Source organism: Budorcas taxicolor, chromosome 16 (genome assembly GCF_023091745.1).
Source record: "Budorcas taxicolor isolate Tak-1 chromosome 16, Takin1.1, whole genome shotgun sequence".
NCBI classification, from domain to species: Eukaryota; Metazoa; Chordata; class Mammalia; order Artiodactyla; family Bovidae; genus Budorcas; species Budorcas taxicolor.
The window spans coordinates 42,585,338-42,597,807 of NC_068925.1; the positions used below are offsets into that span (position 1 = coordinate 42,585,338).

Below are 12,470 nucleotides of genomic sequence, written 5' to 3' on the forward strand. Positions count from 1 at the left end.
TGATAAGCTCTCAGTACATCTCAGCCCTTCAGATTTCATTAGTCCTTGTTCAAAGCAAAAGTGGGTGTGAGGGTCTGAGCCTGGAGTAGGCGAGGCCGACAGGAATGTGTTCAGAGGCACCCACATCCTTGCGAACCCTCCTGGCTGCTGGACGGACTTGTAGAAAGCGCATCACCGACCCACAATAAGAGCTCACTTGACTCTGCCTGTTCGTCTCTGGGAGGTAAAGGGAACCTCTGAACCTAGGATGGTCTTGTCCCTGAGGTCATTGTTGAATGAATGAATGAATGAATGAAATTGTTTAGGGTCTTTCACAGAAGTGAGTGCTTCAAGCATGTGGGACTGCTTCAGCATGAGGAATACACCACTGATACAATGTCATGAGGGGCAAGCAGTATATACACTATGGCCCCACTCAGCAAAAATATATCCTTACAGATATGATGCTAAAAGAAAATGGCAGCCAAACGTTTACTGTCGTAATTTCCAGCTTTAGGAAATGTGTATGTTAGCAGCAGGAACATGTGTATGTTATTCCCAGGCAGTTCTTATTTTCTTTTTTATATTTTTTATTGTTTTTAGAATCATTTTACAATGAATATATACTATTTGTACAATCCAAACAAAGTCAACAGATTATTTATTTATGTATGTATGTATTTGACCACGTCAGGTCTTAGCTGCAGCACATGGGATCTTCAATGATCATCCTTGAAGCACACACTTTAGTTTCAGCATGTGCACTCTCTTTGTGGCCTGTGGGATCTAGTTCCCCAACCAGGAATCGAACCTGGGCGCCTTCATTGGGAGCTCTGTCTTAGCGACTGGACTACCAGGGAATCCCACATGTTCTTTTAGAAAGTAGGTACAGTCCCTGGGAAACTGGGAGATCATCTCATTGTACAGAGATTCACTCGTGGTAAAGATGATAAAAGTGAGGGCCAGGAGCCCCCGCAGCAAGCTCAAGGTCAAAAGGCAAGTGAAGGGAGGCATGCGTGCCAACCAGGTCCTCTGCCAGCCAAACAGGACCTGGGACCCATGGCGGGGAGTTTCTGCAGCTGGGGACAGGACTTGATGCCAGGATCCACCGGATGTTTTTTGAATTCAGGAGGATGCAGGCTGAAATTCCAGCTCCTTCGAGGAGGAAATGGAAGGATAAGCAGAGGGGAAGAGAAGGAGCATGTGTTGACTGGCTCAGTTTTCAAAGCTCTGGCTCATGCCCCGTTCCCCAGAGCCCTGCCACTTGGGCAGCAGTATTGCCCCTGTTTGTGAAATGAGGAAACCAGAGCTCAGAGAAGTGGAACAACTGGCTCAAAGTCACACAGCTGACGTGGGATCACAGAAAGGGAGGCAACTTTTCTTTAACTTCCCTTTTGCTTGGGCCCAAGAAGAATCTCGATGATGGTGATGTACTCTGGACAGAAAAAAATCCTAGGGCAGTGGGGTTCCCAGAGTTATTGCAAATCAGTAGGGGAAATCAATCTTGGAGGCTGGTGGCCTCCCTTGGAGAAAGGGTCGCCCTGGTGAAGCCTATCCCACTTCCCCAATTTCGATATCCATTCTTCTCTCCCCCCAACCCCCTTCACTAAATTGCTGAAACTTGAACTCGGTCCAAGCTTCATCGGAAAGGAAGGCCTGTCTCTTTAAGCAGCCAGGGGTGGCAGCAGCCCAGATGTTACTCCCCGTACGTGCTGCACGTGTTGTGCACATTTAAAGGAACAGGACTCTGCTTTTCTGGGAAGGTACAGAAAGGATAGCTGAGCTAGAGGGTGGTGGTCTGGTGCCACAAGAGGCTTTTCTCCCTTTCATTCTCTGCTTTTATCCATTTTTATCATTTCTTTTGTTGACCCAAGGAGGTGTGATAGTCTCAGTGAACAGCTACATTCTCTGCGTTACCAGCTGATTCTCAGCCTCTGCCCCCTTTACAGCCATCAGCTGGTCCCACTGGTACCTACTCCTTTTAATAATAATAATAATAAATAGTAATAGAATTTCCAAGCTGTTGCTTTAAATGAAAAAAGGAACATGCAAGTAATATGCTAAGTCCCACTGGCTTCCACTCCCTTTAATAATAATAATAGAATTTCCAAGCTGTTTTCTTAAATGAAAAAAGTAATATGCAAGTGTATATCATATGCTATAATTTCTGTGAAGGAAAAAATATAGATCTCTGTCTATATATTTGTTATTGAATAGAGTTTCTGGAAGGAAATGGCAACCCACTCCAGTGTTCTTGCCTGGAGAATCTCAGGGACGGGGCAGCCTGATGGGCCGCCGTCTATGGGGTCGCACAGAGTCAGACACGGCTGAAGCGACTTAGCAGCAGCAGCAGAGTTTCTGGAAAAGTATCCAAGGAACAAGAAGCAATGGTTCCACCTAGGAAGAGGAACTAACTAGCTGGAGCTCCCGGAAAGAGGAAGACTTAATGTCCACGCTTCACCCTTTTGTATATTTTGAATTTTGTATCATGTACGTGTGTTTTCTGTTTCCTAGCCAAAAAAAAAAAAATAAATAATGAGTGTTATTTTTTGAGCCAGTGAGTGTGTGTGTGTATTAGTCAATCAGTTGTGTCTGACTCTTTGCAACCCTGTGAACTGTAGCCCTTCCAGCCTCCTCTGTCCATGGGATTCTCTAGGCAAGAATATTGGAGTGAGTTGCCATGCCACTCTCAGAGGATCTTCCCCGATCCAGGGATCATACCCGCGTCTCCTGCATCACAGGCAGATTCTTTACTGCTGAGCCACTGGGGAACATATTTTAAGCCAGGCAATATTCTAACTGTTTAACTTGTTTGTCCAGCTTAAGTCTCAGACCAATCCAGCATTGTCTTATGATCCCGATTTTATGGATGGAGAAACCGAGGCCCGAGGAAGTTAGTTGACTTGCTAGCAAGGGGCAAGGCCAAGATTCAAAACCCAGGTAGCCTCATGCCAGGGTCCTCACTCTTTTTTTTTTTAATTTACTTTTGACCGCGCTGGGTCTTTGTTGCTGCATGCTGGCTTTCTCTAGTTGAGGCAAGAGGGAGCTACTCTTTGTTGTGGTCCATGGGCTTCTCATTGCAGTGACTTCTTTTGTTGTGGAGCATGGGCTCCAGAGCCTTGGACTTCAGTAGTTGTGACTCACTGGCTTCATTGCTCCGAAGTATGTAGGATCTTCTGGACCAGGGGTTGAACCCATCTTTCCTGCACTGGCCAGTAAATTCTTAACCACTGGACCATCAGGGAAGTCCAAGGTCCTTTCTCCTGACCTTCTTTGTTGTGGCTATATTGCTGACCCTGTGATTCCTTTCCGTGGGGTGTTTAAAAGTGATAAGAAGTTAAGAGAGAGGGGGGGCTTCCCAGGTTGCTCAGTGGTAAAGAATTCACCTGCCAATGCAGGAGATGGGGATTCCATCCCTGAGTGGGGAAGATTCTCTGGAGGAAATGGCAACCCACTGCAGTATTCTTGCCTCGGAAACCACATGGATAGAGGAGCCTGGCAGGCTACAGTCCATGGGGTCGCAAAGAGTCGAGTTGGATATGACTTATCGACTAAACAACAATAATGACAACACGGGAGTTAAGAGCACCAACAATGACCCTTCTTTTTGATGTAGAAATCTACTTCCAGGAATTGCTCCCCCAGAAACAATCTCAAAAGTAGACCAACCTATATGTCTATCACACAGATGTTTCTAATAGCAAAAACAATTACATGGGTTTACATGTACTGTGTACTTGCACCTTGCTTGCTTTGCTTGTATTAACTCATTCATTCCTCAGAAATCTGAAAGGCAGTTTCTCTGGTCATCCCCATTTTACAGGTGTGATCAAGCTTGGTTTAGTCCTTTGCTCTCATTTCACTGTCCCTCCCAAGTATTTCTGCCTTGCTGAGTTGGTTGGATGGATTCTAACTGTAGGTTCCAGATTACTGCACATTCATGAAGCTGTCCTGTGGGGCTTGTGAAATCCTTGTGGGAGTTAAGAATTCTGTGTGTATGTTTTAATAATGATCTTAAAAAAATAAAAAGGTGAGCATACTTAAGGATCACCTGGAGAGTCGCCTTCTCTTAGGGTGCTGGCCCTGGAACTCAGCAAACACATCTGTGTCTGCACACAGCTCACAAGGAGCCACCTCAAATGACCATATAATTTTCAACAACTGGGAAGCACACTGTCTGACTTTCGAATGTCCTGAAACTAAAACGGAAACAATCGTCCCATTGTCTGCTCCTGTGCTCAGATTGAATTTTTTCCCCCAGAAACAAAATTTCTCTTCTGCATTGATAATTCACAATTGAAAAGCATTTTCAAAGCATGAAGCTTTAATGTTTTATGTTATTTAATAAGTTAAAACTCACAGCTGACATCAAGAAGATGACTTAGGGGCCCTTCCTGGTGGTCCAGTGGTTAAGAATTCCCTGGCGGCTCAGACAGTAATGCAGTGCAGGAGACCAGGGTTCCATCCTTGGATCGGGAAGATCCCCTAGAGAAGAGAATGGGAACCCACTCCAGTATTCTTGCCTGAAGAATTCCCCAGAGAGGCCTAATGGGCTACAGTTATGGACTCACAAAGAATCATACAGGACTGAGCCACTATCACTTTCATTTTCTTTTCCAATGGAGGGGACGTGGGTTCGATCCCTGGTCTGGGAAAATTCCACATGCCTTAGGCAGTTAAGCCCTCTAGAGAGGCCGCATGCTGACACGTGCCAAATAAATAAATAATTGGAAGTTACTTATCTAAAAGAAAAAGAAGATGACTTGGTATGGTAGAGAAATGGAGTGTTGTGGAACTGGTTTGTGTCCCATATACTGTACATGCAGCCAGACTGGTCTGGAAAAGTGTCAACAAAATATATCCTAGGAAATCTGATTGACAATGGTTACTTTCTTTTCTTTTTCTTTCTTTTTTTTGGGGGGGGTACTATTCTGCACTGTTGTTAAGTATTTTTGCAGTTAGGATCATTTTTACAGAAAAAAGTTTTTAAATTATTAAAAAAAAATCTTAGGGCTGTTGAATCCATCAGTAGCAGATGGGGCCCAACACGTGTTAGGTTTGGCTAGCGCAGTGGCTTTTTTTTTTTTTTTTTCCATGAGCTGGAAGCTTCCAGTCTTCCACAGAACCCTATCGGGCTCTTTCTGGACTCTTTCTCGGACTTGGCAGAACTGAAGAACCCGTGGCCCATCCCCCGGCGGCGCCCGCCCCTTCCTCGCTGTGGCCCCGCCTCCTGTAGGGCCCGCTCTCTCCCCTTCCTCCACCCGCCTCTTTTCCATTTGTCGCAAAAGATTCGGCGGCGCTTGACGGCCGGTGTTGTTTGACGGCCGAAGGGAACCGAGGAGAGGAAGCTGCTGTGGTGGCTGCCGCGGCGCCTGCGACTGGGGCCGTGGTGGGCGCTGCGGTCCGGGCCCTGGAGTGAGGCGCGGGCGGCCGGGCCAGTGGGCTGGGCGGCGGGCCCGGCGGCCGCCCCCGCGCCGCGCCCGCGCCTGGCGGCCCGATGTGGCTGCAGCAGCGGCTTAAGGGGCTGCCGGGACTGCTGTCGAGCAGCTGGGCCCGCCGCCTACTCTGCCTGCTCGGCCTCCTGGTGCTGCTTTTCTGGTTCGCGGGCTCTGGGGCGCGGCGGGCGGCGGGCGGCCTGCAGCTGCTGCCCTGGCCCCACGGCGAGCCGGGCGCTGCCGAGCCCTCTGCCTGTCTGGAGGCGGCCACCCACGCCTGGCGCAGCCTGCGGGAGCGGGGCGAGGCTGTGCCCCTGGGCCCTGGAGTGCCGTCTCTGGTGGCCAACGGCTTTCTGGCCCTGGACGTGGTCGCCAACCGGCTGTGGGTGACCCTTGGGGAGCGGGAGCCCGCCGTGGCGCCGGACTTCGTGCCCTTCGTGCAGCTGCGGCCGCTGAGCGCGCTCCCTGAAGCTGGGGAGTCAGTGTTGCTTCTGCGGGAAGGGCTGCTGCGGCGAGTACGTTGCTTGCAGCTGGGGACCTCGGGTCCCGGCCCTGCGGCCGCCGGCCCGGGCCCCGCCTCGGCCTCTGGCCTGCTTACGGGATCCGGCCGAGACTGCGTGCTGCTGCAGGAGGACTTTCTCGCTCACCGTGGCCGACCCCACGTCTATCTGCAGCGCATCCAGCTCAACAACCCCACGGATCGCGTGGCCGCGCTGCAGACTGTGGGGCCCACTGCCGGCCCGGCCCCCAGGGCCTTCACCAGCACCCTGGAGAAGGTCGGAGACCATCAGTTCCTCCTCTACTCTGGCCGGTCCCCGCCTGTTCCCACGGGGCTGGTGCACCTGGTGGTGGTGGCCGCCAAGAAGTTAGTGGACCGTCTCCAGGTGGCTCCCAGGACGCAGCTGGATGAGACTGTGCTGTGGGTGGTGCACGTTTCCGGCCCTCTTAACCCCCAGGTGCTCAAAAGCAAAGCAGCCAAGGAGCTCAAGGTGCTCCAGGACTTGGCCCGGAAGGAAATGCTGGAGCTCTTGGAGATGCCAGCAGCTGAGCTGCTCCAAGATCACCAGCGCCTCTGGGCTCAGCTCTTCAGTCCAGGTGAGGTCCGGCTTTGTCCGCCCTCCACTCCTTGTAGCAGGGTGAGCACAGCCCACCCTGGGGATGCCCCTGCAAAGTCAGCAGAGCTGACATTGCAGGAGGGTCCTGGGGTGGCTCATACTTGGGCTTGGCATTGGGTCTGGGGCTGACTCTTTTGCTCCACCACTTACTATCTGCGTGACCTTGAACCAGTCGCTGACTCTCTCTTGGCCTGTATTCAAAAATAATAGTAATGCCTACCTCAGAAGACATTTAGCAGAGTCTTATGAGAGAAGTGTGTAAAGGGCAGGTGTTATTGTTATTTGTACTTGTAGATGAAGCCTGGTTTGAGCAGAGTGGTTTGGGGGTTGGGGGGAGGATCAGTTGGTAAAGGATAAATGAAGAGCCTGGCCTGTCCCCAGATTCTTTCCTCAGTTCCCCATAGTTTCAGCTGGTGACAGGCGTGGGCTTCTTTTTTAAAAAAAAAAATTACTTATTTTTTGGCTGAGCCAGGTCCTTATTGCAGCATGCAGTTTTCTCCAGTTGTGGCTTGTGGGCTCCAGAGCCCATGGGCTTAGTTGCTACGTGGCATGTGGAATCTTAGTTCCCCAACCAGGGATCAGACTCTTGTACCCTGCATTGGAAGGTGGATTCTTAACTGCCGGACCACCAGGGAAGTCCCTGGTGCACATTTTTAAGGGTCCACAGGCTGCTGTCTCAGGGTATAGACAGTAAGCGGGGGCGGGGCTGCAGTAGTGTGGAGACCAGGTGAGAGGAGGGTGGCTGGGACCACAGCTGTGACTGGAGGCCGAGGTGGATGACTCTGATACTTTAAGAGCTGTAGCCACTGGGGCTTTCAGTGGACTGGCAGTGGAGAGTGAGAACGTGAGGGTGACTCCTGAGTTTATGGGGAGGGTTCCAGTAGGTGTCTGGAGATGATTTAAGGAAGGATTAGTCGGGGACTGAATTCAAACCTTGTCAGGTTTAAAATGCCTGTCAGACATCCAGGTAGAGACACCACATGTGCGGTTAGCTGTCTGAGGCTAGTGTTCATACAAATCTGGGAGCTTTTCTGATAAGATGTTGTTTGAGGCTATGAGCCCAGGAGAGAGAAGCAGCCCACAACTGGCCAGGGCATAGGTGACCGTTCTGGAGACAGGGGACTGGCCTTTTGACTTAACGTCATAGGCTTGGCTAAGTCGGTGTTCTTCTGGGCTCTGGCAGGAGCCCCACTGGCAGGTTTCAGGCCCTCAGGGCTCCACGTGGTCCTGTGAGGAAGCCAGGCAGGTTAATGTTCCCCTGAGCCTAGGGATACTGGAACTGCTGTTTTTATCTCTAAGGACAAAAACTTCATGTCTCTGCTGCTGTTTTTGTTATTGTTGCTGTTAATATTTATTTGGCTACACCCGGTCTTAGTTGCCGTACTTAGAATCTTTGATCTTTGTTGTAGCATGCAGGTTCTTTATTTGCAGCACACTGAGTTGCAGCATATGGGAACTAGTTCCCCAACCAGGGATCAAACCCTTGTTCCCTGCATTGGGAACACGGAGTCTTAGCCACTGGACCACCAGGGGAGTCCCCGACTCTGCTGCTCTTGATCTTTGTTTCATAACCTCAGCCTCCCAGCTGTGTTGGTCCTCCTTAACATGCAACCTCTGTGGCATGACAGGTGTGGAAATGAAGAAGATCACTGATGCCCACACTCCGTCTGGCCTGACCGTGAACCTGACGCTGTACTACATGCTGTCCTGCTCCCCAGCCCCGCTGCTCAGCCCCGACCTGAGCCATAGGGAGCGGGACCAGATGGAGTCGACGCTCAACTATGAAGATCACTGCTTCAGTGGCCACGCCACCATGCACGCTGAGAACCTCTGGCCAGGCCGCCTGTCCTCCGTCCAGCAGATCTTGCAGCTCTGGGACCTGTGGAGGCTGACCCTGCAGAAGCGCGGCTGCAAGGGGCTGGTGCGGGCGGGCGCCCCCGGCATCCTTCAGGGCATGGTGCTCAGCTTCGGCGGCCTGCAGTTCACCGAGAACCACCTCCAGTTCCAAGCCGACCCTGACGTGCTGCACAACAGCTACGCCCTCCACGGCATCCGCTACAAGAACGACCACATCAACCTGGCCGTGCTTGCGGACGCTGAGGGCAAGCCGTACCTGCACGTGTCTGTAGAGTCCCGAGGCCAGCTCGTCAAGATCTACGCCTGCGAAGCGGGCTGCCTGGACGAGCCTGTGGAGCTGACCTCGGCGCCCCAGGGCCACACCTTCTCAGTCATGGTGACGCAGCCCATCACGCCGCTGCTCTACATCTCCACCGACCGCACGCACCTCCAAGACCTGCGGCACACGCTGCACCTCAAGGCCATCCTGGCCCACGACGAGCACATGGCCCAGCAGGACCCGGGGCTGCCCTTCCTCTTCTGGTTCAGCGTGGCCTCCCTCATCACCCTCTTCCACCTTTTCCTCTTCAAGCTCATCTACAATGAGTACTGTGGGCCTGGCGCCAAGCCCTTCTTCAGGAATAAGGTAGAAAGCCCCTGTGTCTCCAGCACCCAGGGCGCCAGCCTTGTATTCTGTCCCAAGTCTAGGACAGGGTGAGGCTGGGGGAGTGGAGGGGGTATCCTTTTTTTTTTTTAATTTATTTTTAATTGGAGGGTAATTGCTTTACAACATTGGGTTGGTTTCTGCCATACAGCAACATAAATCAGCCATAGGTATACATATGTCCCCTCCCTCTTGATCCTCCCTCCCGTGAAGTGTCTTTTTAAGCTAGTGTCCTCTGTCCTCATCACAGAGGGGAGCAGGTATGCTTTGAGAGGACATTTAAAAGTACCTTCTTAGAGGAGCCCATTGGAAGGGCAGCTGTGGAATCCAGGCATGCGTAGATATGTCTGCTGGCCTCCCAGGGATGTGGGCAGTCCTGTCACCCCATCCTAAATCTCAACAGTTAAAAATACGTGCCACAAACTCCTAGATGGACCTGAAGCCTCTACCTAAACCGCTGATGAGACCCTAACCCTCACCCCCACCCGAGAGCCTGTTTACCGAGTTCAGAGGTCAGTCCCTTGCGGTGAGCCAGCCTCAGGCAGTCGTCTCATCAGCCAGGACAAGATCATTTCCCTCCTGTTTCCTGAAACATCATTGCTCCCAGGAAGCCATGGTTTGGGCCATGGTGGCTGTCGGACTCTCATCGAAACATATCTTGGAGTTCAGGATGGGTGTCCCGGGGGGAGGCCGCCTGCCATTCCTCTCATTAGATTGTAGTGGAGTGGAGGGTAGGTGGAGGGTACATTTAACTCCAGGTCTGTGCTCCCAGTGGCTTCTGGTTCAGAGAAGGAAGTAGCACTTGACCTAAAGGGGTGGGAGGAGGGTCAGAGGCAGGTCTGAACTTGTCAAGCGTGAGGAACATAGAAGTCAGATCAAAGGCAAATGTGCACATGGCCTTCCCGGGTGTCTGTTACGGGCTGCATTGCATTGCGAGGGTCTGGCAGCCTCAGTGAAGCAGGTGGGCGGGCTGCTTCTCCCTGCTGGGTGGTGGACTTCTCTGCTGTTAATCTGGCCTAGTCCCATCCACCCATGGTTCCTACCTGATCAGGGGGACAGGCCAGGCAGTCTTCTCAGATCTTGCCCAGTGACTTCTCACCCCTGAAGCCAGGCCTGGCCAGAGCAGAGCCTGTGAACTCGCTGCACCCGCCTAAGGAGACGCCCAGGCCCCGAGTCCAGGATGCCTGTAGCCTGTCTCTGGGCTGGGCGCCATCATCCCAGCCGGCTGTGAGCCAGGGTGGGATGCCAGCAGGGTGTTCCCATCACCTGCTTCCCTCGAGATTGCTGTAGCTGTCCCCTGGGGTTGGCATGCGCAGTAACGTCCTGTCTTGTTGGTTGAACAGGAAGATCCCAGTGTCTGAATGACGTCAGTCCTGCTTTCAGTCGCCACTTGCACAAGATGCCCAGCACTGAAAGTCCTGCTGCTGCGAACAAGGGATCCTGTGAAAGCACCCAGCCTTTTGTGCCTTGTTGGGGGACACCAGTGACTCAGAAGTGCGTGTGGATGTTCAGGAGTTTGCATCGGGGAGGGGAGGGGAGGGGCCGATGGACTTTTTGTAAGCTTTTGATTCAATAAAATGAAATTGTACGGAAAATACTTGAAATTGAACTCACTCCTTCCACTTTCCCCCTTTCTTCTATCCCAGGAAATAGACCCTCTTTTGAAAAGACTTGTCTAGGAAAAAATGTGTTCTTTTCCTAATTTAATGTGCTCTTTTCTTGAATGAGTTTTTATTAATAATTTATTGTTGAGATTTGTCAGATGGCTTTTGCATCCACTCTTGGGTAGTGAATCTTGGCGGTGATTTCCGGGAGGTCTGGAGCCCCATGGGCTGCCTGCGTGGAGGGGGCGGGTCTCTGTCACCCTCAGGTTTGCACATCGTGTCCTTACCATGAGCCTGTGGAGACCGTGGTTTTGTACCTCTGGGCCTTAGGGGAGGTGTTTAACTTTCCAGTGACTGTTGATTGTTGGGTTTTGGAATACCAAAGCTTTTTTTTTTGTCGTTCTGTTTTTAAATAAATCTCTTTCAAACTTCCATGAGCGGTTTGTGTGTGGTTAAAACCTCTGGAGACGTCAGACCTTCCTCAGTCACCAGACTTGGGGAGAATCCGCAGCACAAGGCCCTGCTGTGGTGGCAGTGCTCTTTTCCCACGTCCTCTCCCCTTCAGAAGAGCCCCTCAGAGCATGTGGATGTGGCCTCTGCCACCCTCCTCAGGGTTTGCTGCCTGTCCTGGCAGAGGGGCTGCTCGAGGAGCATCACCGAGGTCCCTTCCTGCTGTGGTGCCGCACCCCCAGCCTGCCCTGAAGAGCCTAGAGTTGCCTGCCCTGGTCTTGCTGCCCATAGGACTGCCGCTGCTATTCACTCAGTCGTGTCCGACTGCAGCTCCATGGACTGTAGCCTACCAGGCTCCTCTGTGGGATTTCCCAGGCAAGAATACTGGAGCAGGTTACCATTTCCTACTCCAGGGGATCTTTCCGACCCAGGGATCAAACCCAAGTCTCCTGCATTGGGAGGTGGGTTCTTTACCGCTGAGCCACCTGGCACGCAGGCCTCCTGCCAGTTCTGGAAGCTAAGGTCTGAATCCTTTGTAGGGAGAATGGAGCAAAGGGGCCGTGCTGAGCATGGCAGTCCACCTTGGGGACCATCACCCTGTTTCCTAGGTGTGTGTTTTGAGCAGCTTGACTCCGCTGGTTTCGGTGCCAGGGTCCCAAAGGTCTGGCCCCCAGCAGGCAGCTGGGAGAGGAAAAAAAAAAACAAGTGCCTCAGGTTCTTCTACGAGTGAAAGTGAAGTCACTCAGTTGTGTCCAACTCTTTGCGACCCCATGGACTGTAGGCCACCAGGCTCCCGCGTCCATGGGATTTCCCAAGCAAGAATACTGGAGTGGGTTGCCATTGAGTAGCCCTGGTTTACCAGGTGCTTCAGTCCTGAGTACCATCCTCTCCTGCTCTCAGGGTGCAGAGCATTGAATGCCTCCCGACTCCAGCCAGGGGACCCTTGGCTGGCGGGGGGCGAGGTAGACTGCAGTTCACAGAGTGATGTGGCCTCTAGTCACTGCATTCAACTGGAAGCCACTTGGCCACAGAAGCAGTGCTTCATGGCTCCCATTCCTCCTGTTTAACTTGCAGCAAGGCACGGTGTGGGCTCCTGTACATGTCAAAATGAGCCTACGTACCTGTGCCTGGAAAAAACTGACCTAGCAAGTTTAATTTCAGTAGACAAGTATCTGTGATTTATAGGTCTCATTGAAGTGAAGACGTGTGTTAGGTATTTTACATCAACACAGCCTCATGTGGGGAGGAGGTTGCTGAGGGTTAAGGTGCTAATTTAGGAGATAAGGAAATGACCTCTGAATAGTTTGCTCAGGACTTCCCTGGTGGTCCAGTGGTTAAGAATCCACCTGCCAGGGCTTTTCTGGTGGCTCAGTGGGAAACAATGTGC

General features: G+C 51.9%; 1 protein-coding gene across 1 annotated transcript; it reads left to right on the top strand.

The window, feature by feature from the left end:
- The first annotated feature begins 5,476 nt into the window (after positions 1 to 5,476).
- Positions 5,477 to 11,065, top strand: KIAA2013 (KIAA2013 ortholog). Its single transcript, XM_052653885.1, has 3 exons — positions 5,477 to 6,509; positions 8,158 to 9,011; positions 10,373 to 11,065. Exons 1-3 carry the CDS (start codon positions 5,477 to 5,479, stop codon positions 10,388 to 10,390), a joined length of 1,905 nt encoding a protein of 634 aa, XP_052509845.1. The 3' UTR covers positions 10,391 to 11,065.
- Positions 11,066 to 12,470: the final 1,405 nt, after the last annotated feature.

Bases quoted from the DNA above. Each gene is read 5' to 3' on its own strand.
- KIAA2013 (XM_052653885.1), top strand. From the start codon at position 5,477: ATGTGGCTGCAGCAGCGGCTTAAGGGGCTGCCGGGACTGCTGTCGAGC. The intron at 6,510-8,157 runs GTGAGGTCCGGC...GTGGCATGACAG, and splicing joins GGCTCAGCTCTTCAGTCCAG to GTGTGGAAATGAAGAAGATC.